The sequence below is a fragment of the Lepidochelys olivacea genome (genome assembly GCF_965140295.1).
Source record: "Lepidochelys olivacea isolate rLepOli2 genome assembly, chromosome: 8".
In the NCBI taxonomy this organism is placed as follows: Eukaryota; Metazoa; Chordata; order Testudines; family Cheloniidae; genus Lepidochelys; species Lepidochelys olivacea.
Window position 1 is genome coordinate 94563303 of NC_140418.1, and position 27069 is coordinate 94590371.

General features: G+C 42.2%; 1 protein-coding gene across 2 annotated transcripts in view; it reads left to right on the plus strand.

Moving 5' to 3' along the window:
- The first annotated feature begins 508 nt into the window (after window positions 1-508).
- Window positions 509-27069, plus strand: part of PLPP3 (phospholipid phosphatase 3) — a 64321-nt gene continuing 37760 nt past the window's right edge. The window contains exon 1 of one of the 2 annotated variants that reach the window (XM_084636871.1): window positions 509-1211. In XM_084636871.1, coding sequence (XP_084492997.1) covers window positions 1073-1211 — 139 coding nt within the window. In that variant the 5' untranslated portion in view covers window positions 509-1072. The remainder of the gene's footprint in view (window positions 1212-27069) is intronic. The other variant, XM_084636870.1, reaches the window with a different exon arrangement.

A 27069-nucleotide genomic window follows, 5' to 3' on the forward strand; every position in this document is an offset into this window, starting at 1 on the left:
CTGTGCCCTGGTTGTGTCCAGGCCCCCAAGAGCAGCTGAGACCCAAACCTGCTTCTGTAGCCCTGTTTGTGGTCTGGCATAGTAGGGTGCTTGCAAAGAGGTTTCAAAATACTGGGTCACAAGGCACAACAGAGCGCAGCTGAGCTCCCTCCGAGGGGGTTGATCTCAGCACACCTCACCTGTCGAGCCGATCAGAAGAAAAACCCAGTGGAGAGATTTAAAGAGGCATTTGCCACCACGTCTCCCTCCCCCGAAATGTGGAAATCCTCTCCAGCCTGAAAACGTTTTCTTTTCTTTTTTTTTCCTTTTTCTTTTTCCACTTGGATCGTGGACACTAGGGGCTCCCTTCTGCTGGAGAGAAGCTTTTCCTGACTTCTTTTTTCGCTTTTCTTCCCTCTGCAAAAAAAAAAAAAATAAAAAAATAAAACAATGTGGAGTTAATTATCATATGTATGTGTCAGCTTCAGGAAGGGGGCTGTACTTGGATATCCCATCAGAGCCAGAGTGACTTCGGGTTTCTTTTCTGTGTGTGTGTTGTTAAAGGGGTGGAAAGGACCTTGTGCAATAAAAGTGCAGGCACCAGCCCCTGCCAGCGGCAGAAGCAGCAGTCCCCAAGCCGAACCAGAGCTTTGTGTTAAACCGCCTGGGGAAGTTGCTTTGCAAGATCCCAGCTTCCATTCATTGAGCCAGCCTCCAAAGGGGGCTGCGGTGCCGCTCCTACCATCCTCCCCGGACTTGGTGATTTCCAAACTTGGCAACCTTTTTCTCGATCGCATTTCCCCCCTTCCTCCCCCCCCCCCCGCCGCCTTTATTTGTCTCTCCCCGCGAGGACACTGAACGATTTCGGACGAACACAAACGTCCTCTCGCCTCCCTCTGTCCCTCCCCTGCTTTCCCCCGCCGGGAAGAAGTTTACACTGCAGCCACACCAGCGCCTAAACAGAGTCTGTCCGCCCGCGGCCGCCTCCCGCGAGCCCAGCCCGGGCAGCGCGCCCCTGCCGCTCCAGCGCCTGGATCGCCGCTCGGGGACCGCGTCTGCCCCCCCCCGCCCCGCCGCCGGCCCCCCCCAGATCATGCAGAACTATAAGTACGACAAAGCGATCGCCCCGGAGAGCAAGAACGGGGGCGGCCCTGCCCTGAACAACAACCCGGCCAAGAGCGGCGGCACGAAAGGGCTGCTCGTCTGCCTGGATCTCCTCTGCCTTCTCATGGGTGAGCGCCGCCGGCCCGCAACTTTCCTCTCTCTCTCTCTCTCTCTCTCCCCCCCTGCGGTTCATGCACTTTCTTGGGCAGCCCCCGCGGCTCTTTCTCGGCTGTCCCCCCCCCCGCCCCCCCTTGCCGCTCGCTCTCTGCTGAAACTGAAAAGGAAGAGCTTTGGGGTTGGTTTTTTTGCCTTTTGCCAATGCATCTGACTTGCTAACTTCTCCCCCCCCCTTGCATTTTCCAGAGTTTTGCAGCTGCTGGCGGTCTCTTTTGCAAGAGGTCTTTTTGTCCCCCCCCCACCTTCTCTCTTTTGCTCGCGTGCGGTCCAGCTGTATCGTCCCAGTCTGCTCGCCCTGTTTGAAAAATTATGCCAAAAAAAAAAAAAAGCCCTGCAAAGATTTGCTAGAGTGGCAGTTTACACTGGCTGTGTGCAAACCAAAGCCCCATCCCGGGAAGTTTGTTACAGAAGTAGGGACAAAGTTGTGAAGAGGTTGCTAAAGGCCACTGGGGCAATGAACGCGGCGTGGTTTGGCTTTCGAAAGCCCCCTCCTTCCCCCCCTGTGAAAGCCACAGCGATGTATTGAAAACGCAAAGTAGTCCTGGTGTCAATCCAAATAAAATGGATGTCCCAGCAGCGAGCAGAGCTTCTGTCTGTCCTCAGTATGTAAACACAGCATCTCCCACCCTTGCTAGCTTTAGGAGCAGAGAGGGGAACAGGCATGGTTTTCATTTTGCTTGAGTCTAAACAATAGTTTGAAAGGTGCCATCGCAGATTTCGTCTGTTGGGAGCATGTAGTCTGTCCCTCTGCAAAATACAACAACTGCAGGGGGGAGGGGAGGCAGTGGTTACAGATTGGAGATAATGTGTGGTTTGTCCTACCAGGTTGTTGATGGCTTCAGGGTTTTAGTTTTTTTCAGACTACAGTGCAAGTATCTCTCTGCAACTAAGCAAAAAGAGGAGAAACATCTTGGTCTTATGGGTGGACTTGGTTCTACACAGGTCAGTGTAAGAGGTTGAAAAGAGTGAGAGACAGCAGTTGATATGCCACAGGGCTGACAACCACTCATCTCCCACAGTAGCGATGGACCTCATTAATCAAGAAACAGGCATGCTTCAAGTTCAGAAAACTCTCTGAAAGAGATCTGGCTAGGTCAGATTAAGTCAGGAGATTGATGAATTCACAGTTTTTACTTGTAATAAATTTAGCTACCAGGCCTTGTTTTGATATGATGATAGAGGTTTCATAGAGAGATTACAATGATAAAGAAGCCAGGCCCTGCTTCCTCTTGAATCAGGGGAAATCTTGTGCAATTAAAAGACCCCCAGGCTGGTGTAAACTGGCCCCATTCTACTGACTGCATTGGAGGTTCACCAGTTTACACCAGATGAGGATCTGACCATGTGCTGAGTAATCTGTGTTGATATTACCCAGTGCCATGACCTGCTGCATGTATATAACGTGTTAAAAGCACTCTCACAATCATAATACCTCCCCAGTGTAAATTAATGCAAGGACAAGACATAATAAGTCACGCTTGTGAAAACAAACTCGTCCCGTTCCCCTCAGGCGCTGTATAGTTTGTAAATGCTGACTGAGATGCTGTGTCAAGCTGCTGGACTCGGAGACATTATTTCAGGAGGTGAAAGCCCTCTCTCATTACTCTATTATGTGTCATATGATGATTAACACTTAAACTCAGAGGATTCAGAACAATCCTCTTAATCTCAGAAAGACTTTGTCAAATGCTCATTTTCCCTTACGGACTGTGTGGACACAGATAAGAATGTGTTAACTATTTGCAGTAACCCATCCCTGACTCATAAGGCAAACTCAAGAAAAGCATGGCACGTGTGTTTCGGTGGCTGTGAGGGGCTGGCGAAGGTGGTTTTTTTTTCTTAACCAAATAGAGACCAGATCCTACAGTGCTCCCGGGGAGAGTTTTGCTTCAGTGGAGTAGGATCAGGCTCCCTGCTTCTCTGCATACTCTCTTAGACACAAGTTTGTAATGCTGGAAAGTAGCACCATTAACTTTTCTGACAGCTGTAATGGACAGGAAAAAGAACCAATGGGGTAGGCTTTCAGGCTGATTTTTGCAAGCAGCAATTCCCTTCTTCCCACATAGGGAAAAAATGTGCATAGAAATGTATAAAATCCATGTGCCAAACATAGCGTAGAGACTGGAGAAAGCACTTGGGGTTTATTGCAGCTTCCTTCCCCCCCCCCCCCCGCTGCCACCGCCCCTCAAAATGATGTATCACAACACACTGTGCTGGCAACAAAAGAAAAAGGATATGGCTCTAAACAGTGTCCAGGGGGCACTGTGGTCTAGTGTATCAACCATATGGCTAGAAATCCCAGACCTGGGTTCCAATCCTGTTTCCAGTGCAGACTTGCTGTGTATCCTTGGGGAATTCAACTTTCTGCGCTTCAGTTATGGCATCTGAATAACCATACTTACTCCCCTTTTGTAAGCTTCAAAGGCAGCTACAGATGGAGATGGCTGCTGTGTAACAAACAACTAAACACATAACAAATGACTAAGCACATTTCATGAAGTTTAGAAACAGCTGAGAAGGAAACGGTGGGCATTGTAGGTTACTTTTGGTTGTTGGGATACATCATTTGCTCTAGTCCAGCCTTCCCCTTCCCCCTCAAAGGTACAGACATCTCATTATATGTATTTACAGAATAAAAAATAACTATTTCCTTGAAGTATTGTGTGTGCACCGAAGAAAGTGATTTAAGACATCTTGTAGTAACATATCTAGAAATCTGTTGATTTGCTTTGCTAGAGAAACTCTGCTTTTGCATTTAAAGGAAAGTATAGTATTGTCAACAGTTTCTTTCCAAATACCTTGCATGCTGAAACATCTAGCATTTGAAAATAGTTATGTATAAGGTTGACTATCTAATTGACACATGCATGCAGGAAAAGTCGACTGGCTTCCAACAAATAAATTAATAACAGAAGCACGGGATTTTAATATTCTAGACACCACAGTCTTTAAAACAATTGTTTCTGCTTAGAGCACATTTTTCTGAAGACTGTCAGTTTGATTTAATTTTTGCGTAGTTTATTGATCATCTGGTCTCTATTACTAGGCACTAATATATTAAGAAGAGAGACATGGTTTTCTCTTTATATTCCCACAGGAATACAGACTAGTGCAGAAAGCTTAATCTTCTTGTATCTGGAAAAAATAAAACATTTGATATGCTCTATATAAAACTGATAAAAGTAGAAACATATAAACTAGCTTGACTTACCTCATTCTTCTAAACAGAAGGTTAAATTCCTGGTGAAATGATTCCTACAGGTCAAATCCTCCAACCCTTTACTCACGTGAGTTCTGTTGACTCCTTGCATGAGCAAGTACTACTTGAATGAGTAAAGTTTTGCAGGCTGGATTCCTAAACCCTACAAGAATTATCTGACATATGTTACCAAAGCACCAATTTACAACTGATGTTAGAAATGGATAATGTATGCAGTGTAACTGCCCCTTTATGTTGTTTTATGCTGATTATTTCAGGTGAGAGCAGAAAGGGAATGGTGAATATTCTAGTATATCTGAGTAACATTTGAAAGTGAGAGCATAATTTGAACAGCTGAAGGAAGGAGTCTGAGTCTCGCTTAATCATGTGCAGATGCAGAGAGTTGGTAAAACATAGTAAGACAATTATATAACCTGTAACCATGATGCACTTGTGTGGAAGGTCTTTACAAATATACTCAAATTAATAATGATTTCAGGATTGTTGGGGGATTATTCTGTGACACAACTACCATGTGCAAATAGAGTAACAAAGATCAGAAGTTATTAACTTCAAGGGAAGGAACTTTTCTGCTGACCAGCTGACAGAAGAAGAGTCATTACCATCTTAATATAATCTCATCTGTGGAAGAGAACCCAGTAAAATCTTGCAGTGTTCATGAGCTCTTGATTCCCATCTAATCTTCATTTATACCTTTGAGCTCTTTAGAAAAAGGCCTGGTTTAGTTCAGTTTGTCTCGTGTTCACTTGGTTTGTGATGCAAAGATGGTATTTCAGTGAAAGGAAATGTGATCTATTGGCAAAGATGGGAAAAATTTAAGAAGATGAGTGTTCAGTTGTTTAGTAAAATGAAGAGTAGTGACTCCTGTTCAGAACTATAATGAAAAAAGTGATCTATTTTATGGTGGTGGGAGGCAGTAGTAAAGACACTGAGCCAGATTCTCAGCTGGTGCAAACCGTCAAAGGCCTGTTGAATTCAATGGACCTGTGCTGATTTATACCAGCTGAGAACCTGGCCCATAACATACAGAATGACAAGGAGACAAGTCCTTAGGCTCTTCTGATTTGGAGGTAATTCATAAAAATAGTAAAAGTTTCCTTTTCATTTGCACTATTCTATGATGCCATATTTACTTCTACCAGGGATATGAATAAATATTGGGGGAGGAGGGAAATATAAAATATTCTTAAAAATTTCCATTAAAAACATGCTTTCTCCACTATTAACTTTCCAGGAGTTAGTTCTGTATAGGCTCCCTTCTGAGAGCATGAGAAGGAGATTACCTAGACTTTTTTTTCCCCCCTAGATGTGAAACATTTATTCTGAGACAGCCAGATAGAAATAAGTACAGTAGCCTGTCTCAGGTGCTTCCTTTAACTTTAATCTAAATGTGAATAGTTATGGGAACCTAGCCCACCTTTCCACTCATCACTAAGTAAAATGTTTATCTTGATGTGCGGAGAGTGGTAAACACTTAAAAGACTTAAAACACTTATACCTGCCTCTGAAAATTTCCACTATGTGCATCTGAAGAAGTGGGTATTCACCTGCGAAAGCTTATGCTCCAAGATGTCTGTTAGTCTATAAGGTGCCACAGGACTCTTTGCCACTTAAAAGAAGGAGTCACATCTTTATTACAGAGGGATCACTGGGAATAAACTAACTGAAAAGCTAGCAGGAAAGGGTTCATTTTACTGGCTGTCAATTAATTACAGGTTGAATGGATTAGACCTGGATGAAGATCTTTTGAAACAGACCAGGTCATGTGTCTTGCTTGTTTACACATTTACCTTTCGTTCCTTGTTATCAGAGTTCTAAAACTTTCTAAGCATGGGACTCTGAGTGAAATATATTTGAGTTGATTAAAGCTTATACAGACAACACCTCCATCAGTATTCAGTAACTCAGCCAGAGGTTAGGGGTCTATTACAGGACTGGGTGAGTGAGGTTCTGTGGCCGGCCATGTGCAGGAACCCAGACTAGCTGATCATGATGGTCCCTTCTGACCTTAAAGTCTATGAATCTATGAATAACATGGATGATTTTAACCTTTATTTTTGGCTTTGAGCAATGTCCACAGATTTTATGTCAGCTTGATTCATTAACAGAAATAAGCACCTTACTTAGCTGGACTTTAAACTAGGTCATCTGAAAAACAACAACAACAACCCCTCTCTGTCTCCTTCCTCATCACTCTGTTTAGAGAATAAGAGGATACTTCTTGAAATTGCTAGGACAGCAAGCAAGCCAGTTAAGAGTCCCTAGTCATGCATCCGCTTGGTTGTTTGTTGTGTTTCACCAGAAAATGATATACCCACAGGTCTGCCAGGAAGGAGTTAAATCTCTACAGTGCTCTAGCTACACAGTGAAATAGGAGCAAGCACTGCTTCACATTCAAAGAGTAAAGTGTAGGACAAGCATGCAGCTCTCTACCTCACTGTAGGAAAGATTTATAGCCAGGGAGGGAGAAGCCCCTGCTCTTGATGGGAGTGTCTAGCTCCACCTGCGTATTAAGCTCTGCCCAACAATCATATATTCCTTTATCTTTGCTGACAGTCTTTGACACTTCTCCTCCATGCACAGAGCAGCATTTGGCAACAGTAATGCACGGCAAAAGGAAAGAGTGTCTGCTACCTGAAGCCCAGACACAGAAGCTAGCCAGAAATTCTGTGTAGGCAAACTGCCATTAGTTATGGCAGGAGGGATTACAGAATAACATAGTACCGTGGAGAGCTGAAGACTAGAGCATGTGCACTCAGGATAGGGTGAAAAAGCAACCAAGACGCACACAGCCGTCCCTGGAGAGCAAACACAGGATATTCTCCACCTCATGTTAATATGCACTGTGACTCTGAGGGCAAGTCTACACTACAAAATTAAGTCTACTGAAGTTATGTTGACATACAGCCACCACAGTAATTAAATCAATTTTTCATGTCCACACTACCCTTCTTCTCTCAGAGGTGTGCATCCTCACCAGGAGTGCATCCACTGATTTAGCTGACCGCTCCGGGCTGACAGCACCCCACAATGCCCCACGCTGTCAGCTGCCATGGTCTGACAGCCAGAACAGTCAACACAGTGTCTGCACCGACACTGCTTTGACCTAACTGCATTGACCGAAGCACCATGCCTACCACAGTGGTGAAGTTATTACATTTGGCGGGAGCAACGTTGTAGTGTAGATGCTTTCGGAGTTACGTTGATGTAACTCTGTAGTGTAGACCAGGCCTCAGAGTGAAGGCCTCGCTGCAGCCGTGCCACTGACAGTAGCGTGACAGTACGACTGAGCAGCAGTGTTTTCCTGGAGAGTGGGACATATAGATCGAGGCAAGCTAGAGGAGGAGGATCCATGTCCGGCTATTATACAGACTGAACTGATCCTTCATGAGGGAATGTCCTTGGCCAGGCAAGCTTGTAGATAGCCTGTTTACTCCATCTACGGACTTGTGGACAAACTGGACCAGTTGCCTGGAGCATTGGTTGGGTGCAGGTGGTTGGGTAATGGGCCACACAGATCTGCCTTCACACTTTGCCTCCTGCACAGCAAAGGCGCCTTCCCCTATATCCTATAGTTGGGCTGCATTGGAAGATGCCCAGACCATTGATGAATATAGGGTACTCTGCACAAAACAGCCTTTTTTGCTTGGCAGGGGACCTACGTCAGGAAAGCTCTAGCCAGCTGAACTTTGTCAGCCAGCACTCAGTCAAGCATCATTTCTATGGAAGCAGGGAGGACTCTGCCAGCAAGGACGATAGGGCAGATTTGGATCTTCAGGAACTTTTCTATAGCTCACACAGGTGTAGTGACTTTCCAAAAGTCCTAATGGTGCCACATGACAGGCAGATTTCATTTAGCCTACGTGGTTGTTGGAATCCTGGAAGTCAAATGATAGACTCTCTTGAGTCTTGAGGCTTAGGTAGATTGTTTTTTACACTGGACAGCTGTAAGCTTTAGACTGTTTTCTCTTATACTCTCAACTCACTACACTTCTCATTCCTCTGTCTGAACATAGCTTTAATTTTCTCCTTTACTGTCATCAGTCCAGGGCAATCATTACAGCAGACAACCGCTGCAGCTGGGAAATCTGGAAGCAACTGAGAGGCAGCCCCACTGAGCATTTAAAAATCTCTTCATTTTTCTCAAAGGACTCCATGTCTCTCTTTTATATATACATATAGTTTTAGACCTGGTTTGATCCTAAATCTCACTTTAAAAAATAAACTTAAATATTATATTGGCAAAAATTTCAAATGCATACATGAGCAAAGTATGTAATCTAGAAATTTGGGAACGAGTAATCTAGTAACTTTCTCTATGGGGAAAAATGTGTGTACAAAATTCTGTTGCCTTCCAGTAAAGCATCAAGATTAAACTGATTCATTTGGGACTTTTAAAATCTCGTTTTATCACACATGACTGTAGGCAATTCAGATTTGATTTGGGTTGCCTTGATGTATGCCATTGTCTTAGTGGATGCCAGCCTCACTATATCTGAGAAGCTGATCATTTCATTTGTTTGAATTGTTTATAATGAAAATGACCTAGGCATGTTTCAGTGTGAAGGTAGCTGAGAGGTATGGCAGAGGCTTGCTGTGAGGTTGTTGCAGTAAGATGTTATCCAAAACACTATGGGCATGCTGTTCATAACCTTGGTATTCCATTTAGTGTGTGCAAGATAGGTAGTTAGTTTAGACACCTACATGCCCCCATCTGTGCCTGAAATGAATTGTGGGTGATTATTTGTGGCTGCAAAAAGGAAAGTTGAGTTAAGGTTCCTTTAAAAAATTAGGGACTATGGTACTGCACTTGGCAAGCTCAATCCTCTATACTTCACTCACATGATACAGCTGTGGAGTCAAAAGCAACAGCCTTCCCACCCTTTGGGTAGACTATCTTTATGTAAGTACAGTATAATTCCAGTTACCTGAATTCCCTGTATCTGAAAATCCTACTTATCCAAATCCCCAGTGTGTCCCTCAGGTAGCCCTACATTAGTTAATAGCACTTCCGGTTATCTGAACGTCTGGTTATCTGAAAGTTTCGGATGTCCCCCAGGCATTTGGATAACGGGGAGTGTACTGTACATCCATAGCAGAGAACTGCAGACTGTTTTCAGTCTGACTGCAGCATGCTGTGCAACTACCATTAGGGTTAAGTAAATATTGTGTACATAAATACATAGCTGCATGGTCTAGTGATAAGAGAAAGGGGAAAGGCGGGGAACAGGGAATCTCCCATCCCCAAATAGAGCTTTCTGCCCACACGCAGAAGGATATTAGCGCAATGTTGCCAAATGTCATGATTTTATTTTGTGTCTGATGACTTTTCTTAAAGCTCCACTTCGCGCATTTATGTTACTGTGGGAGAATGTCGGCTTTTGTTTTCTAAAAAAAGTAGATTTCTAGCCCTTCTGATTGTGTGGTGAAGCTTGAAAACATGACGTGGGTGAAAGCTAAAGGCTCAGAAAATGGATGGTAAATTAAAAGAGTCCAACATCTACTAATGTATTATAAATCTCATGATTTCTAAGCCAATCTCATGATTTTTGGAGCCTGACTCATGAATTTTGAATGTGTGGGGTTGGCAAGACCATAATACCCAGAGTCAGTGCGGGGCTCATTGAGTCCTCTATGTCTCACCCATTTGGAGGCTGCAGTAAGCCACATCTTTCATCTCTTCCTTGTGTACCTGAAACCTGCCTGCTTGAAGATTTGGGGCCTGAACCTGTAAGTGCCCCAGGAATGGAATTGCCATTGAAGTCAGTGGGAATCCCATTTGTGGGACATCTTCACAGCTTGGACACAGGAAATACAAATAATAACAATAATAATGATAGCTTTTTCCTATAGGAGCTCTAACCTATCAGGAAACTCATGTCCATCACTTTTAAACATGCCTTATATTTCTTTAATTCCATTCTCTTTTTATCTCCTGTCTCTCCTGCACCTTCTAGCATGCTAGAGCACTTAAGTGTCATTTTCCACATTTCATTGTATGTGATGCCCTAATTACAGCTGTGTGGTTTAATCAATAGAAGGAGCTTCTGAACTCCTGTGAAACTTCCTTCATGCTGAATAGGTAGACAGCTGCTGAAAAGAAGAGTTGAAGCATCTTTAAATAGCTTTTGATGGAAGGATCAGACTTGCAATAAGAGTAAGAGTTCCCAAAAGAGTATATTTTAAAAGTATGGAAATTGCGTTCATCCCAAAGAAATTAGGTGTATCAGTGATTTCCACAAACTCCAACTCTGTCAAATTTTGTCCTTTATTTCACTGACAACGTCTTATTCTTTATTTTATTGGGTATTTTGGATGTTAGTTCTAACCAGACTAGTGGGAGAGAGGGCAATTATTTGTCTCCCCAAATCAATATTAACTATTAAACAACACGGTTTTGGCACATTTAATGTATTGAACTCCAGGTCCTGTGATGAGTTTGGTTCTCAAGATGGTTATAATATTTATGCCTTTTGTATTTGTATCACTGTGTTAAAATTGATCTAAATAATGTGTGTGTGTGTGTGTGTGTGTGAGAAAGTGGTTAATAAACTAGGAAGGAAATATAGCTCAAATAACCGAGGATCCAATTTTGCAGGCCACACTCTGGCTAAGCTCTCATTGATTTCAGCCATGCAAAGTACATCTTTACTGCCGAGTAACGTGGGCTGTTACTCAGGTGTTGTCCCTAATCCCCCTCCTGCCCATGCACAAAACCCGCTCACCTGGGTTTAGTGGCGTGTTCAGCCTGAGATGGCCGGGCTGTCTGAGGCTGTCATAAAGCCCAAGTGAGGCTGTCAGGCAGGCTGTAACCCTAAACCACCCACTTTGCAGCAAAGATGCAGGCTAACTCCCTTGAGTGCTGATTGTCCTCTAATGCCGTCCCACAATTCACTGGGAAAGAATCATACAGTGGCTCAGCTTACTGTAGCTCAGAGAACCATGGGATCTGTCCGAGGAAGCCCTAGCAACACACATGGAGGTGAGTGCATCCAGCCCTGAGGGCACAATAACGCGAGTTGGGTGTTGCACTGTGGCTATTCACACCAGTGCTGGGCTAACCTGAGTGCTGATCGTCCAAGTTCACTCTGCAGTGAAGCCTTGCCCTTACTGAGGCCATGATCTGGCAAACACTAATTAATGCTTATGGGTAAACATGAGTAGGTCCACTGAAATTTAATGGAACTGTGCTTAGGGTTAAATGCATATGTAAGTGTTTGCAGGGTCAGGGCAGTAAAGACTGCAGGATCAGGAGTCACTTTTGTTTCATCAGTAACACCAACCGAAAAGAAGGCCTGTTCTTCCTTTCCCTAGATCAAATGGGAAGGCAGAGATTCGCTGGTTAGCAGCCTTGGGCGTTCCTCTCTTTCATGCAGTAAATGACAGGTTTTCTGACAGCTTGCTCCTTCGAAGGGTGGTAGTTGTGGATGCTTGCCACCACAAAAAGGAAGTGACAAAATGGTATCACACCTATATGTAACTAACCACAAAATGGTTTTATTGTAAACCTGTCAAAGTTACAGCTGTTTTGGAAAGTTTTTACAGCATTGCCCTAGGGTCTGATCATACCTGTGCTGAAGCTGGGACCACAGAATGCATATGAATTCCATCATCCATTGCATGATACACTTATTCAGAGTTTAGACATAATTGCATGACTTGCAATGTATTTGCCCAAACATTTAATTATAAAGAGAAAAACCAAACAGTGAATGTGATGGAAGCATTTTCTTCTTCTTCAGTCTTTCTGATATTTTCAAAGTAATTACAACTCGGCATTTTGGATGTTACGCCACTTTCCTTAAACCTTCTTGCTGAGGTCAGTTCATGCTGTACGGAACTCATACAGAAGACGGCTCCAGTTATCTTTCCCACTGATGTTTACAGGAAAGTTTTCACTATAGTCAGTGTACAAGTGCAGTGTCCATAGCAACTGTCCAAGAACCCCAAACACTTCTTAGCAGCAGCAATTTTTTAAAGCCCTAGCAAAAATATATTGCCCCACTCCTTGTTTTTAAACTGATATTTTCATAAGGGAAACCCTAGTTAAAATATTTTATTACGACATTGTCTTTACTGATCCCCTGTTGAGTTCCTTTTAGTGGATCTCCCTGTGCATTTGTTTTCTGCAGCTGGTCTAATAGTTTGGGGCAGATTCTCAGCTGCTGTAAATCAGTGTCACTCCGTGGAAGTCAATAGAAATAGGACAGTTGACACCAGCTGAGGGTCGTGCACTGTGTGTTAAACAACAAGTTGATCCTATGATTACTTAAACCGTCAGGGTTTTTTTTCTTCCTTGTGATGCATTATTTATTATTGTTTTTGGATCACAGAAGCACATAGAGTCTGCAATTGAAATCAGAGCCCCATTGTGCTAGGTGCTGTACAGAGGCATAATAAGAGACAGCCCCTGTCCCAAGGAGTTTACCGTTTAAATAGACAAGACAGACCAAGGATGGGGGGAAAAGGAAGGATTTTTATCCCCAGTTTTCAGGTGGGAAACTGAGGTACAGAGTTTTTTTTTAGGGAGGGTCACATTTTTAAAGGTATTTAGGTACCTAAAGATACAGAGAGGCACCTACTGGGATTTTCAAAAGTGTCTAGGCACCTAACTCACATGGGAACTAGGTGCCTAGGTGCTTTTGAAAATCCTACTGGGTCCCTAATACTTTGCCCAAAGTCACACAGGAAGTCTTGTGGCAGAAGACAGAATTAAACCCAGATCTCCCAAGTCCCAGTCCATTGCCTTAAACTTCGTCTCAAAGGAGGAATGCATATAACTCATGTTAATATTAATGGGAGTTCTGTGCATCTATCAGTAAGACACTAGACTGCTAGGACTTTGAAAATTAATGTTTGATTAACCTATTAAAGTTTAAGTGACCACAGTGTCATGTGTACTTCTCAAATAAGGGGAAATGAGTGTTGTGCCATTTGGCTACCTTTTGCATTTGGAACTGGCTCGTCCAAACCTGGAACAGAAGAGTTGTGGTGTCCCTTGATAAAAATATACATGAGACATCTGTTAAACAATGACACATAGTACAAATGGTTAATCCTAAAGTGAAATGATTTACCAAAGTGTTATCCTACTTGTAATTGTCAAACTAACAAAAATCTTCCCGAATTGACTAGCCACAAAAGGCTATGCTTTTATTTTAAGGCCTAATCCTTACTTATACGAGTGTTTGCAGGATCAGGCCCTATATTCCATTCAAATATGTTAAGTAGGATAATAAAGTGGGTTTTTCTTAGTCAAGAAATCTTTGTCGCTTTCATATGCCCACAGAAGGAGTGCAGCTTTAGCACACAGCTGTCATTCTGGTGCAGTTTCCACAAAGCAGTTAAAAACCAAGGTAACAGCAACATTTTGAGTGAAGGGGCATGAAATGTGGAATAGGTTCAGTGTATTTCTGTGCCATTGTTGGAGTCCTATTCACTCTGAAGCTGAATAGTAGAGTGATTAGCATATGGGCAAGTTTCTAAAGCGCTGGTCTGTACGTTTTTTCTTAAATGACAAGTTTTGTGGCATTTATTTTTCTGACTGAGTTGGCATGAATCTTTGACAAATACAAACCCATGAGAAAGTCAGATGGGGTTTTGGAGAAGGCCCATTTTGATAAAATCTGCACATTCAAGGTTACAAAGAAGCTTTCTAAAGACTGGGCTTTAAGGGCTGTTACAGAATGTATTCTGGGCACAAAGTTTTTTTTTAATTAGTAGATGGCTACAAATAGGATATGCTACTGTTGACCATAGGTCCCAGTGGAGTCCCCTGCATGGATATAATTATGCCTTTAGAGACCCTGATAATGCTTGCGTTGAAGTCACTTGCAAAACTGCTGATTCTCTATCATTGGCAGTACAAAAAATCTGAGAATCAAATGCCATTGAGAGCAAACTGTCTGCTGACAGAGAGGTTGATTAAAGTTGTAGGGCCTGAGTCTGATTTCAGACAGGCATAAGTTCTTTGGTTTATGCATCCGATGAAGTGAGCTGTAGCTCACGAAAACTTATGCTCAAATAAATTTGTTACTCTCTAAGGTGCCACAAGTCCTCCTTTTCTTTTTGCGAATACAGACTAAAACGGCTGCTACTCTGAAATCTCTCATTTGACAGTTATGTGAAATCTTCAAATCAAGACAGGATGCCTTACTGGACCATATGCTTTAGTCAAATACAAGCTATCAGCTCAATATAGGGGTATCTGGATGAAATTCTGTGGCTTGTGTGTTATACGGGGGTCAGACTTGAGGATGTAAGTCTATGAATGAAATCAGAGTCAAACCACGCATATCAGTGGAGCTGTGCCAGTCCCCCATAAGGGCCAGTTCTCAGTCAAGTGGTTTGAAAGTGTTCCCATTATAGCCCATTGTTTTAAGGGAATTATAATATGCCTTTGAAACTCTGCTGGGCTGAAGGGTAGATGACATATAATCAGGGGCATTTTTCCCCTGCAGTGTATATTGTAAAATAGTCTAGTGGGTTGAATTTACAGTCGAGTACAATAAATGAAAAGTAAAAACCTGTTTTGAATATTTTTGAATATTGACTCTGTTACTGTCATTTAAAAGCATTTCCTACCCCATTATTCCGTACTATGACACTGTGGCCTTCTATTGCCATCAAAAGGTACGTTTAGACTAACCTATGATTTTTGATTAAGGGCATGAGCTAAATCCATAAAGGCCAGGGATATTCTAAGTAAGGGTTTGGAACCCAGTCCTGTTCCCATTGCAGTCAATGGCAAGAATCCCACTGACTTGGGTACTCTGGTTCTACTCTGCTTTTTAGAGTCATTTAATCTGTGCAACTGGGTGCAATCTGCCGGCAGACCAGAATGGTAACATTTCTGCCCTCATTCTGCTCAGAGATAAATGCTTTCACAAGGGCGAGGCAGGGGAAATCAGGCTTTCAGATCCTTATCTCACTTTGGTCTGCTCAGGTAAGGCTTTATCCAAAGCCTACTGAAGTCAAGAGAAAGAACCCTCCCGCATTGGCTTGAATGGGCTTTGGACCAGACCTGTATCAAGGGTCGGGGGGGGGGGTCCTCGAACAACTGGCTGGGTTCTGTTGTAGGGGTGTTGTAAAATCTAGGCGCTATGTAGAGAGTCACAACCTTCATTCATGCTGCGATGTTCAGGTTAGACACTTAAAGGCATTTGTGTGATGTAACAGTAAGTGGGAGTCTAAACTGCATCACTGGTACTAGTAGAAAGAGGCTGGATTCAGAAGTCAGCACAGGACAGAAACCAAGATATATTGGGGTTGTTTTTTAGGTAGATCAGATTTAAACATTTGGGTCTGAAACATTGAGCTCAGCATCGTATTAACTCCAAGCCTCACAAGTACATTATGCTGCAGTGTTATTATTGATTTGTATTCTACTAGTGCGAGTACCCCTCGTGCGCCGTGCAATACAAACAGATAGCAAGAGACAGTCCCTGCCCCAAAGACACAAGTGAGAAAGGCAGGCTTGTTATCCTCATTTTTTCAGATGGGGCATAGAGGGTTTTAGTGATTTCCCTCAGGTGGTACAGGAAGTCTGTGGCAGGTCTGGGAATTGAATCTAAAACCTCCCTAGTCCCAGTCCCATAAGTCCATGCTTCCTCTCATGAAATGTGGAGCCTGTGATTGTGCTTTCAGATGAGGAAAATACACTTTTTTTTTCTTTTCCCTTTAAAATATCCAGGCTTTGGAGGACACACTGCATTTCAAGCTTTCTGGTGTGTCTTACCCTATATCATTTAATGTTGATTAAAGCTATCATTTAGACTGGGGGAGAGGTGAGGGAAGGAATTTAGCTCTTCTGGTAGCAATTAATGATTAAAGAGTTGTTGGAAGTAATTTTGTAATACTTTCTTTTTTCTCTCTTTTAACTTGAAACCAGTTCCTTAGCAATGTACGTGCCCCAGCAGTGAGGTTTTGAAAGCTATTACGGGACCACAAACCTGCTGGAGGCTCTTTCTGCTGCCAGGGCATCCGAGCATTAAAAAAAGGCATTGGGGGTTCAATCTGAGGATATGCTGATTTGGAAAGAGAATACAAACAAAGAGGCTGTTCAGTGGAGAGGCTGAGGGTTGGCTTCTAAATTAGAGCAGTTTAGGATTGGTGAAGCATCCGCAGGACTAGAAAGGTATGAGGTGGATGCAGGAAAGTATAAGACTTCCCAACACAGCATGGTTTTGTTTTCCAGGGGAGGGAATAAGCTGTAGGTGCTTGTCTCTTTTCCCTACCAGCGGGGGAATCGCCAAAGGGGTGTGAATATAGTTTTGCATTTTTGTAATGGAGCGGGGAAAGATTCCCTTCCCACAAAGATAGGTGGATTTCTCTCCCTAGCATTTCTGGCTCCAGGAGTTCTGCTTGTATCTCTGTCTGACTGCCCCTCAATGCCGCCACAATCCCAGCACTCCACAATGAGCTGGTCAGGAAGGGCTATTTACTTCTGAAATCACAATCCCGTCGCTGGTTGGCTAAGGAGACAGACACGGGGGAGAGCTGAGGAGGTAACTACCAGAGATATTGTGGTATAAGGCATGATATAAATCAGTAGCCAGATCAGATAAAGGAGCAGAGTGGTCGGAGAAAAAAAATAGAGATGGAAGAGAAAGCACTGTACTCTGCCTCCAGTAATGAACTCTTATTTGGGCTGCAGGAGAAAGTAAAGAGCGGAGGACGAGAGATGGAGGGGCAAGGGTCTGCGTCCACGTTTGTCCATGTTCATAGGGCAACAGCTGAAGGTGGAGAGTTGTGAGCTCTTTGGAGCAGGGACTGTCTTTTCATTGTATGTGTACTGCACCTTGTACAAAATAGCCCCAGCCCCCAACAGGAGCCTTTGAGTGCCACCACAATACAAACAAATAATACTCATATAAAAGGAGAGAGCTGCCTATAATGTCCCCGTCCAGCCAACTGGATATTTGGTTGTAATAGAGGAGAGCTGAAGGGTTTATGACCTTTCTCACATATTGTTTGTTGTTTTTGTATTTGTGGCCAGGATAAAACCATGCCCCATAACCTGCCAGTGAATAACAGAACTCACTATTTTGATGCGCTCTCTCTCTCTCTCTCCTATGATGGTATTAAGTTTTTCCCCAACTTGATTTTCCCATAAATTATCCAGGTAGAGATAACTGGCATAAAGACGCAAAGCTTTAAAACAATCCCAGTTAAGCAGATTAGCATAAGTACAAATGAAGAAAACTTAAGTATCTACATGTCAAGCACAAGGAAGCAATAAAATGTCAGGTCCATATTTTCACTTCCTTAGTAGATCAAACTCTGGGTTGTAAAGTGATAACTGCATTTGGTTCGCAATATGAACATGCATGGTACAAAAAACACAATAGATATAAACCTGCATGTCCTAATAACAGCTATCTGGAACAAAAGGATTAAAAGGGACAGTGCCAACTATCCCATTTATGTCAGGTGGGTTTTTTCCCCCCTTACTATTTAGGTGTTACAAATAACACCTAAAATGAGTGCAACTGAAAAAGATTAGCGTAGAAAAATATTTTTCTTTTCTTCCCCACCCCCACCTTCCCAGTTTGTTTACACTGTGTATCCAACTGCACAGGGAGTCTTGTCACTGACTTCAGTGGATCCAGGATTTCTGCATGTAGTCAGTTTCACTATTTTCCCTGTGCAGTCCTGCGATCTTGCTTCATATGAGTAGACCCCCTGTGTGCCACTCCTGCAATGCATTACTGGATTGGGAGCATTAGTCAATTTCTCCTCTTGTTTATGAGACACTTTCACACTACAATAGGGAAGAAAAATATTTTTATTAACATAGAACAAAATGTGATTGTAAACCCACAAAAATTAGCAGGGGGTCTCAGTGGGAAACCTGAAATTACTTTTAAATCATTTCCCTGTATTGTTTTTGAAGTGAACTAGATTAAAGCTTCCCCTATCCCTTCAAAATCAAATGAATTGGAGCAGTGCAGCATGCCATTATATTACCTTCCTGCCGTAGTGCATTATTATGGAACGTTTGACAGACTATTTAACATGTATGTTTAATATTAGGCTTAATAGAATAACAAATGTACCTCTGCAGAGCTCTGATTGATCTGCTGAATGGCATCTGAAACATTAAGCTCACTGGGTGTCCGAAGGAATATCCATAGCAACACTAATCAGTTGTTAGATATGTGTTATCATTTTCCCATTCTTTTGTTTCCTATCTTCCAATGGATTCCCACTATAGGCTTCCAGTACAGGCTGCCTCTTAGCTATGAGATTGGAACCAAATCCAAGATAGGCGTGAAAGTCCTTATGCTTTTTCATGGCTTATGGTTCGCGCGGAACAGCCTGGAAGGATAATAATGGCACAATCTATCAGCACATTGTTCTCAGGACTAAGAGCTTGCAAACAAGATGAGTCATTAGTTTTATGGTGCCTGTGCAAGTTGTTGGCTAATGCAGGATGCAGATGGAGACTGGCTATCAGAAGAATGCATTCAATCAAGGGACTGGAGACAAATCGTTAGAGAGTGTCAAGTAGAATAATTTTTACCTAGCAAACCAATCATTGTGATAAATTGGGGTATTTGAAAATCTCTGTTATTATTTTTAGCCCGTTCCGATGACTGTGGGTTGAGAGAGTGAACAATCCTTAAATATAGCTTTTTTGCACAGAATTGCAGTTCTAAGTTTCCTAAAAAATGTATAATGTAGAGGAATTTTTATATTTATGCACGTCACTTCCCCCCCCCCCCCAAAATTGCCACTTAGCCTGTGAGTGAAGAATACCCTTTTAATAAGATCTCTTGAATCGCTGCACTTTTGCTCATTAATTTTTTCCGGGCTATGATTGGAAGGGTCAAATTCTGCATATATTCACATCATATACAATCACATGAAAGTCAAAGATGTCAGTGCAGCCCACTGTTGTATACACAGTCCTTTAGGCTTGATCCACAAATAATATGAATCTGTTATAGCTGCCAGCTGGAAGAATTAGTCTTTTATCTCTGGCTACAGAAGCTCATGCTTTAGTTGTGTAGGTCCTGGGTTCAACTGCCAGTGACATTCAAGATGATAGCCTTTACAAAAGCAAAAATGATGACCCATGGAGTATTGGTAACATGGGTTGTTACGTTACTAGTATCTTCTACTTGACTTCAGCAATCCATCCCTGTCTTGCAATGATGTTTCCTTTTGTGGATTGAACAAAGCTGAGAACCAAATGAGGGAGAACTGAAAATTAGTTTAGAATTCGATTAGATCTGAGTTTCAAAACTTGGAGTTTGGGGGGCTCAGAGCTCACCACAAAGGGAACAGCAGTGACACTAACCAACCAGCTTTGAAGGCTGTTAATGCTCAGGAAGAAGGAGGATCCTTTGGTTAAAGATTGTAGTGTTTATAAAATAGATTCACTCCCTGAACACTCTCAGTCATGACTCAGTTTGTATGCGCCTGTCTGGTGGTGTGGGGAAGCAAAGAGACAGCCTAGTGGGTGGATAATGAGCAGTTTAATTCCAATCATCAAGATTAAAGATTAATATTAATTTTGCTCAGTTAAATTGGATTGTAGCATTATGCCTTCCAGTGATGGAAACTCATAATTATTTCATAATCATTAATTAATTCTTACATAGTTGCGAAACAACTGCCTCCATGCATCATGCTTCACTGAATGTTAGGTGGAGAATGCTTCTTTGTTAGTAATAGGAGTAACGTGCATTCTTGGTAGGGGAGGTGGCACTTCAGCATTGGAAAGTGCAGGAAGAAAGCAATTTGGTGCATATGATTGCGGGGGTCGGGGGGAGGGGGAGATTTTTCCAAACTAGTGTGATAGTGAGTGAAAAATGACACCATTTCCCATAGTGTTGCGGGCAACTGGTTGATCCTGTGCTAGGATTTTAGGTTGCTTTTAGGAAGGTGTTGACAGGGGAAATAATAAGTCGGTTTGATATATACAGTAGCCTATTTGCCTCTGAAGATCTACACTGAAATTCTAATCAAGTCATAAAGGAAATGAGTTGCATTGTCACAACCTAGTTCCCAAGGGAGTGTTTGCCTACAGAAATTAAAACCTCTTCAAAGTATGGCACAACTGTGCTCATGAAAGAGAGCAATGAAAGCAATGAGAGTGAAATGACCTGGCTTGTATCAGATTTAGGGCCCTATCCTTCAGTTCTCATTCAGGCAAAACACCCAGCGACTGGGAAAAACATGAATTCCATGGGAGGCTTAGCCTGGGAAAAAATTGCGAGATCAGGCTTATTGGTTTGTGTCCTATTAGCAGAAAGCATGAGGAAGCTTGTTCAGTACTCTCCTACCATCTGTCATGGTAATAATATCTCCTTTCCCGAGCACCACGAAAGTTCACTACTTTAAAAAAAGTCAGCTAAAATCAGCATATGAAGTTTGGTGTGTGGGGTGCGTAAGTCTTGACACTAACTACCTGTGAATCATCCAGCAGCATGTTAATTGGTACCCCTTAATAGATTAAGATCTGGCATCAAGTCTGCATGTAATTACAAGCCACACACAGAAAAGACATAGGCAGCTAATGAACTCTTGCCAAACCCGAGCTCAGTTTGTGAAGCTTTTGAAGTTTGCTGGTCTTTCAGCAGTTTATATAGTAAGCATATTGAAAAGCGTCAAATCTTTCCTTTTGACAGGATTTAATAAAGGTTAGTTTGTTGAATAACTAAGACCCTCCAAGTCCCAGTCTGAGGACTAAAGCATCTATTTGCTTATTTTTAAATGCGGCAGTGATTGGAAATAGAAGGCATTCCTAAGAATTCTCAGAGATCCTGTCTCTTAACAGCAGCCAGAAATATTCCTTTTTAAGAAAATAAACTATTTTTATTAGAAATCATTAAATAGTTTTAATGGTGTGGAAAAAAATGCTTTCATGTAATTAGAATGCTTAAAATACTTGGCTGTGAAAAGATATTTAAAATGCATTCTCTGTATCTATACTAGGCTCAGTGTTATAAGGTAGGTGGTAAAGGAGTTTGAGAATGTTACCGTCTGGGAAGGGAGTATACATTTTAATGAACTCCGGGAGCCGTATTGTGCAGTGCTGAATTCAGATGTTATTTGTGCTTTTCTCGTAGTTGCTGTGGCATTTGCTCAGTGCTTTGTTCCTGTGATTAGATTTCAGCCTGAGCGCTTCTCCTCCTCTTTTCATGTCTAATTTTACAAAGGGAGTTGTTGTGGAGGAAAAACAATTTCCATGAAAACCTACGATTTTCAGGCAAACATACCAGGCTGATTTCATGGCAGTACCATGGTGAAGAGGAATAATGTTACTTGGCACTAAGCCCTTCAGAAAAAATGGAGAGAACAGTGAAGGCTTTGTCGAAATTTACCTCAATAAAGAAAAAGGGACTGCCATTCCCTTGGGCTTCTTTAACCTTTTTTCCCCAATTTATTCACACATTGCTTGACAGCAGGGCACTGCATTGTTACAAGAGATCTGAAAAGGGAAGTTGGGAATTATCCATTTTTGTGTTTAAAAGAACACTACACACATTGTGTCCCTGGAGTACAAGTGAATAGCAGGCTAGCTGCTGCCTGCACCATTAGAATTAGGAACAAACTTGGGCCTGATTTAAACTGTAATCGACGAAAACATGTGCATAAACCAGCACATTACCTGCCTGCTTGCAAAAAGCAACTGGGCAAAGTATCAGCCCTTCAAATGCATTGCTATTGCCATTACAGTGTTGACTTCAGCTGCATTATGGTAGGAGCTAATTTGATAATGGTGGGAAATTGTGCCAAAGTGTAAGCTAAGATGACATAGTAACGGTCTAATGCTGCTCCTTGCTTACATGGAAGACAGGGCCTGCATTTTTGAAAGCGGCTAGGATATTTTTAAGTGCCCAACTTGATACGCCTACTAGGGGCCTGATTTTCAGAATGTAGGTGCTCAGCAATTTCTAAAAAACCAAACCCATCTAAGGTCCCTGCAATTTGGGCACCCAAAAATGGAAGCACTCAAAATCCCTGGTCGCTTTTGAAAATCTCAACCCAAAGAATGTTGGGAATATAAATAATGTGCCAGGCAAATTAGTTGCCTCAGAACCTTTCCACAGAGGGGGAGGAATGTCAGGGTGGCGATTCATCCTCCTCTGGTAATGGCTTTTGAGGGATTTTTCAACCCTGTAGACAGTAGCTTTCCCTTTCACTGTAGGTTTTCCAGCTACTTCACACCAGTGTAATTGAAACCATGAAAGGTCTATCAGTTCACTGTGCTGTGATTGTGTATGAACCTGTGTGCCACATGACAAATCCAGGAGACTTAGCACTTCTGTATTCCCAGTGAAACCAGGAGATTGAGGAGACCGAAACAGGATTTTCAAAGGTTTAAATTTCATTCCTAGTTAAAATGGCTCTAAGGGGACGTCTGATTTAGTTCTACTCTCCCTGTTATCCATTTCACAGTAGTCCATATCCTCAAGGCACTATGGTTGCTATGGGGATCTGGTTTACAGCATCCAGGCAAGATCCTCACCTGAAGGAGAACATGGGTTGGTATGAGAAGAGAATGGGCAAGGATTGGGGGTGGGGTATTCAGAACAGGGCCCATAATCTCTGTGGGCAACTTGATTCATCAGTCCTTACTCAGGAAAGCTCCCATGGACCTCAAAAAGGACTGAGTAAGGACCTCACTGCTGGCCTTTGGATAAGAAAGTGTTTATTTAGGCCTGGTCTACACACACAATAGCTATTTCAGTTACAGGTGTGATTTTTTTTAACTGATCAATGCGACCTCTAGTGTAGATACTGTTATTGTGGTATAAAGTTGTCTTATGACAATTTAGCTTATTCCCTTCCTGAATGGTAATAAGCTGTACTGATATAATCACCTTTATGCAAGTGTAAATGCATCCACACTGTGTGTGTTTGTGTGTACTGCTGTAACAGCAACGTTAAACTGGTACATCTTCAGTGCGTAGGGTCTGATCAAAAGTTCATTAAGGTCAAACTCCTGTTGATGTCAATGGGCTTTTGACTGGTCCCTTAAACACCTGCCCTTTTCTCTTTGTTGTGTGCTGCATATTGCTTCTTGGACAGGTCTGTGGAAAATGTACCAACCCTTGATTATCTGGGGGGGAAGAGCTTCACTTCCACTTAATCCTGGGAGTTGCATAATACTGTACTATTTATTCCTGGGGAACTTCCAAAAAAAAGTGTATTATTTATGCCAAATATAGCAAGAGGAAATAAATTATAAATAAAAAGTGATTAGCAAACTTTTAAATAGAAGGTCAAAAGGATTTTTTTGGACTACAAACTTTTTAAGCTTTCAGTACTTGTATTCAGTTACAGAGTTATATCCCTCCGTTATTTATGCAGGTGGCCGCTGCTTCAAATCTGAAGAAAGTTTCTGCCTTTACAATAGGGTACATTGACAGACCTGCATCAGAAAGCTCCTCGTTGCAATCTTCAGTGCTACAAGCATGGGGCTTGTCTTATCCTGAACAGGCTGGAAAGGGAAAGTTGCTCCAAAAACATGCTTAATTACAGCTGAAATGGTTGGAGAGGAATCTCAGGGGGGGAGCAAACAAAGCTTGGGAGTAAAACAGATGAAACTGAAAATTTAATTTTAAAATGGCCACATATGGACAAGATGAACTGGCTTCACTTTCATTTAAAAAAACTTCTGCATTCATCCTTTCATTTTTTCCCCCCAATGTATATGAAGTTTTGTGAACGTCAAAATGTGGACCTATGAAATTGCAGGGATGTTATAATGAATGTTGTATGAAAAGTAGCCAGGGGTTATAGCTTATGCTGTTTGAGGACAGTGTGCTGAGAAATTGAGGCCACTGTGTGTTGTTTGCATATATATTAAGGGCAAGCTCCATCAGTCCCTATTCACAGGAACAATCCCATTAAATTTCAGCATATGTCACAACTGATGGAATAGAGCTAATCCTGCCCCCTCTCCTTGCACCCAACTCACATTGACCTCAATAGCAGGATCTGGTCCATAATTACAATAAAAAGTCTCTGAATACTTGGGTTTGTTCATGATTCCTATTTGTGTCAATGGGAGTAGTGTGTCTCAAGGAGAGAACGGATCCATTTACTCTTAAACCAGTTTAAAGAAGAGCTCCCAGGTTTCCTTGAAAGAATATAATTTGGGCTTTGTGGAATTCCTTCTTTCCCACCCTTACCGCCTTTGCCCCCCCCATTATGAACTTAATCATGGGATTCAAATCCAGAGGTCTTATGTGGTCTCAGACCCTTCCATTGGCATGACAAGTCATAGTAGAGCAATTTATACACAAACATGAAGTCATGATGAAGCAAAACTCATTCCAAAATTCCATTGACCAATATAGTAAGCTACATTCACTGCATTTATAACTGAAAACATAATCTCCTCAGTATATTTTTCACATGGTGTATTTGCCATGAGTATTGGAGACGTTGCAAACCCATTTTAAAACCATTTCCCATTCTAGCTGGGACATCCAAGGTCAGCTGTGTCATATCTGCCTATTTCTTCCAAATGTTCAGATTTATAGAGGCATCTTGTAAGATCTTGACACTTTGGATTTTTACTGCATATCACATTTTATTTCTTGCTTTAGACCATCTGAAATGATGTCTTTGTTCCCGTTCATGTTGGGCTGCAGCTGGCCCTGGTTTAGTATTTATAATAGCTTTTGTATTCACCCTGTCTGACACTGGCTGTCCTGCCAGTCTGGCCTTTGTTCTACCACATAAACACAGAATTTTATATACACCTGGGAAGTGTGTCTTGGACAAGGACTTTTAATTCTTATTAGTGCATTTTTAGCCATTTAAAAAAAAGTGCACTTTAATATAAGCCTTTTTAAATATATCACTGCAGGTAGAACTCCCAAGAGGAACACCTGAGTTTACTGCTTGATATTTTCTTCTTGTGTCATTTTCTTTCTTTCTTTGTATGTGTTGTTTACCTCAGTAAATAGGTAACAGACACTTTTAGAAGCCTAGTCTTGCTCCCACCAAAATCAAAGGAAAACTCCCATTCATGTAATTTGGAACCGGACCTGGCACCCTAAGATCCCAATAGTAGACTGCTTAGACTTTGAATCAGAAAGAGTTTGATGGTGATCTATCAAACCCTTCCGTGTGTGAGGATGATTTGCCATTTGTTTTAAATGTGTTTGCTGCCAAGATCTTTTCTATATAACCAGCCCGGAAAGCCCACACAGATAATCACTGTCAGGATCTGACCTTTTAGCAGCGTTATGCTTACAGATGTACCTCAAAATCCTGAAATTGTTCATTGCTGCTTTCCTGATAAATGCATTTGACCAGTAGGTGGAGACATAGTTTACCTTGGGCCAGCAGTTCCCAAATTATTGGTTCATGTGTCACCTTCTTAAAAAAAATTGTTGTGAAGTGAATGGATGGAACATCAAGCTCAAGCACCACTAGTAAATTCCTGCCTTAGGCCTCGGCATTCCAGTGGGATTCTCTACACCCGTGGTTTTCAACCTTTATTCATGTGTGGGCCCCTAAAATATTTCGAATGGAGGTGCAGATCCCTTTGGAAATCTTAGACCGCCAGGGGTCCGTGGTTCATAGGCTGAAAATCACTGCTCTACTCCAAATCAGTCTCATTCACTTCAGAAGGAATACACATGTGCAGAAGGGTCATTAGTAGCACATCTCAATGGGGCCATAAATATTACAGGGATGTACATGCAGGAATTAAATATTCTTTCCTTCCAGGTTATTTGAAGCACACTGCAAGTATCATGTGGGGAAACAGAGAGATTAACGTTGCTCAGAAACCATGAATAACGAGCTCGTCGCAAATCATTAGACAGCAAGATTCACATCTTGATCACAGTGTGCTCTGCTTTCTCATTGCCACACCTCCAGGCTCTGTAGCAGACGATGGACTTGGCAGTCTGTCCATGCTTAAGTTAAGTTATGTCTCTGCCTATTGGCTTAAATGCGATTAGTTATCGTAGAAAAAAAAGGTGAAATGAAATGCCACCCCTTTTGTAAGCAGGAGGGGCCCCAGACCAGACTAACACAGACAGAAACAAAGGTTAGTGAGTTCTGTAGCAAAACCTGTTGTGAGTAGAAAATAAACTAAAGCCTGTATATTTTGGTTAAAATCAACAAGCACATCACCGGCCACCGACAGTACCAGGAGGAGTGAGCCGGTACGACATTGTGCACACACTGTGGGAAAGAGACTGAGAGACCTTCCCCATCGGACCGTATGAACTGGAACCGTAAACCCACTGAACATTAAACCCCACCAAATGAGGGTAGACCCATCCCCACCCCCGTATTCACTCACTATACCCAGCATACTGAACATAGCCGTTGTGTGGATAACTTACCCCATATCTCGATGTCTGTACTCTGACCGGTTAAACTTTTCCCCCAGTCGGGGAGATTGCAGATTATTATGTGATCCTTGCAATCACATAATCAGATCAATTTCCATGTAGACAAGGACAGAGAGAGGTGTATGGGACTGCTGAAACCAAAGGAATAACAATTAAAAGAAGCAGTCCATTACAATAGGGAGCTAAAGTGATTTCATTTACTTTCAGTAAGACACAAATTTTAGTAATTTAGGCTGAGGTTTCCATAGGAGT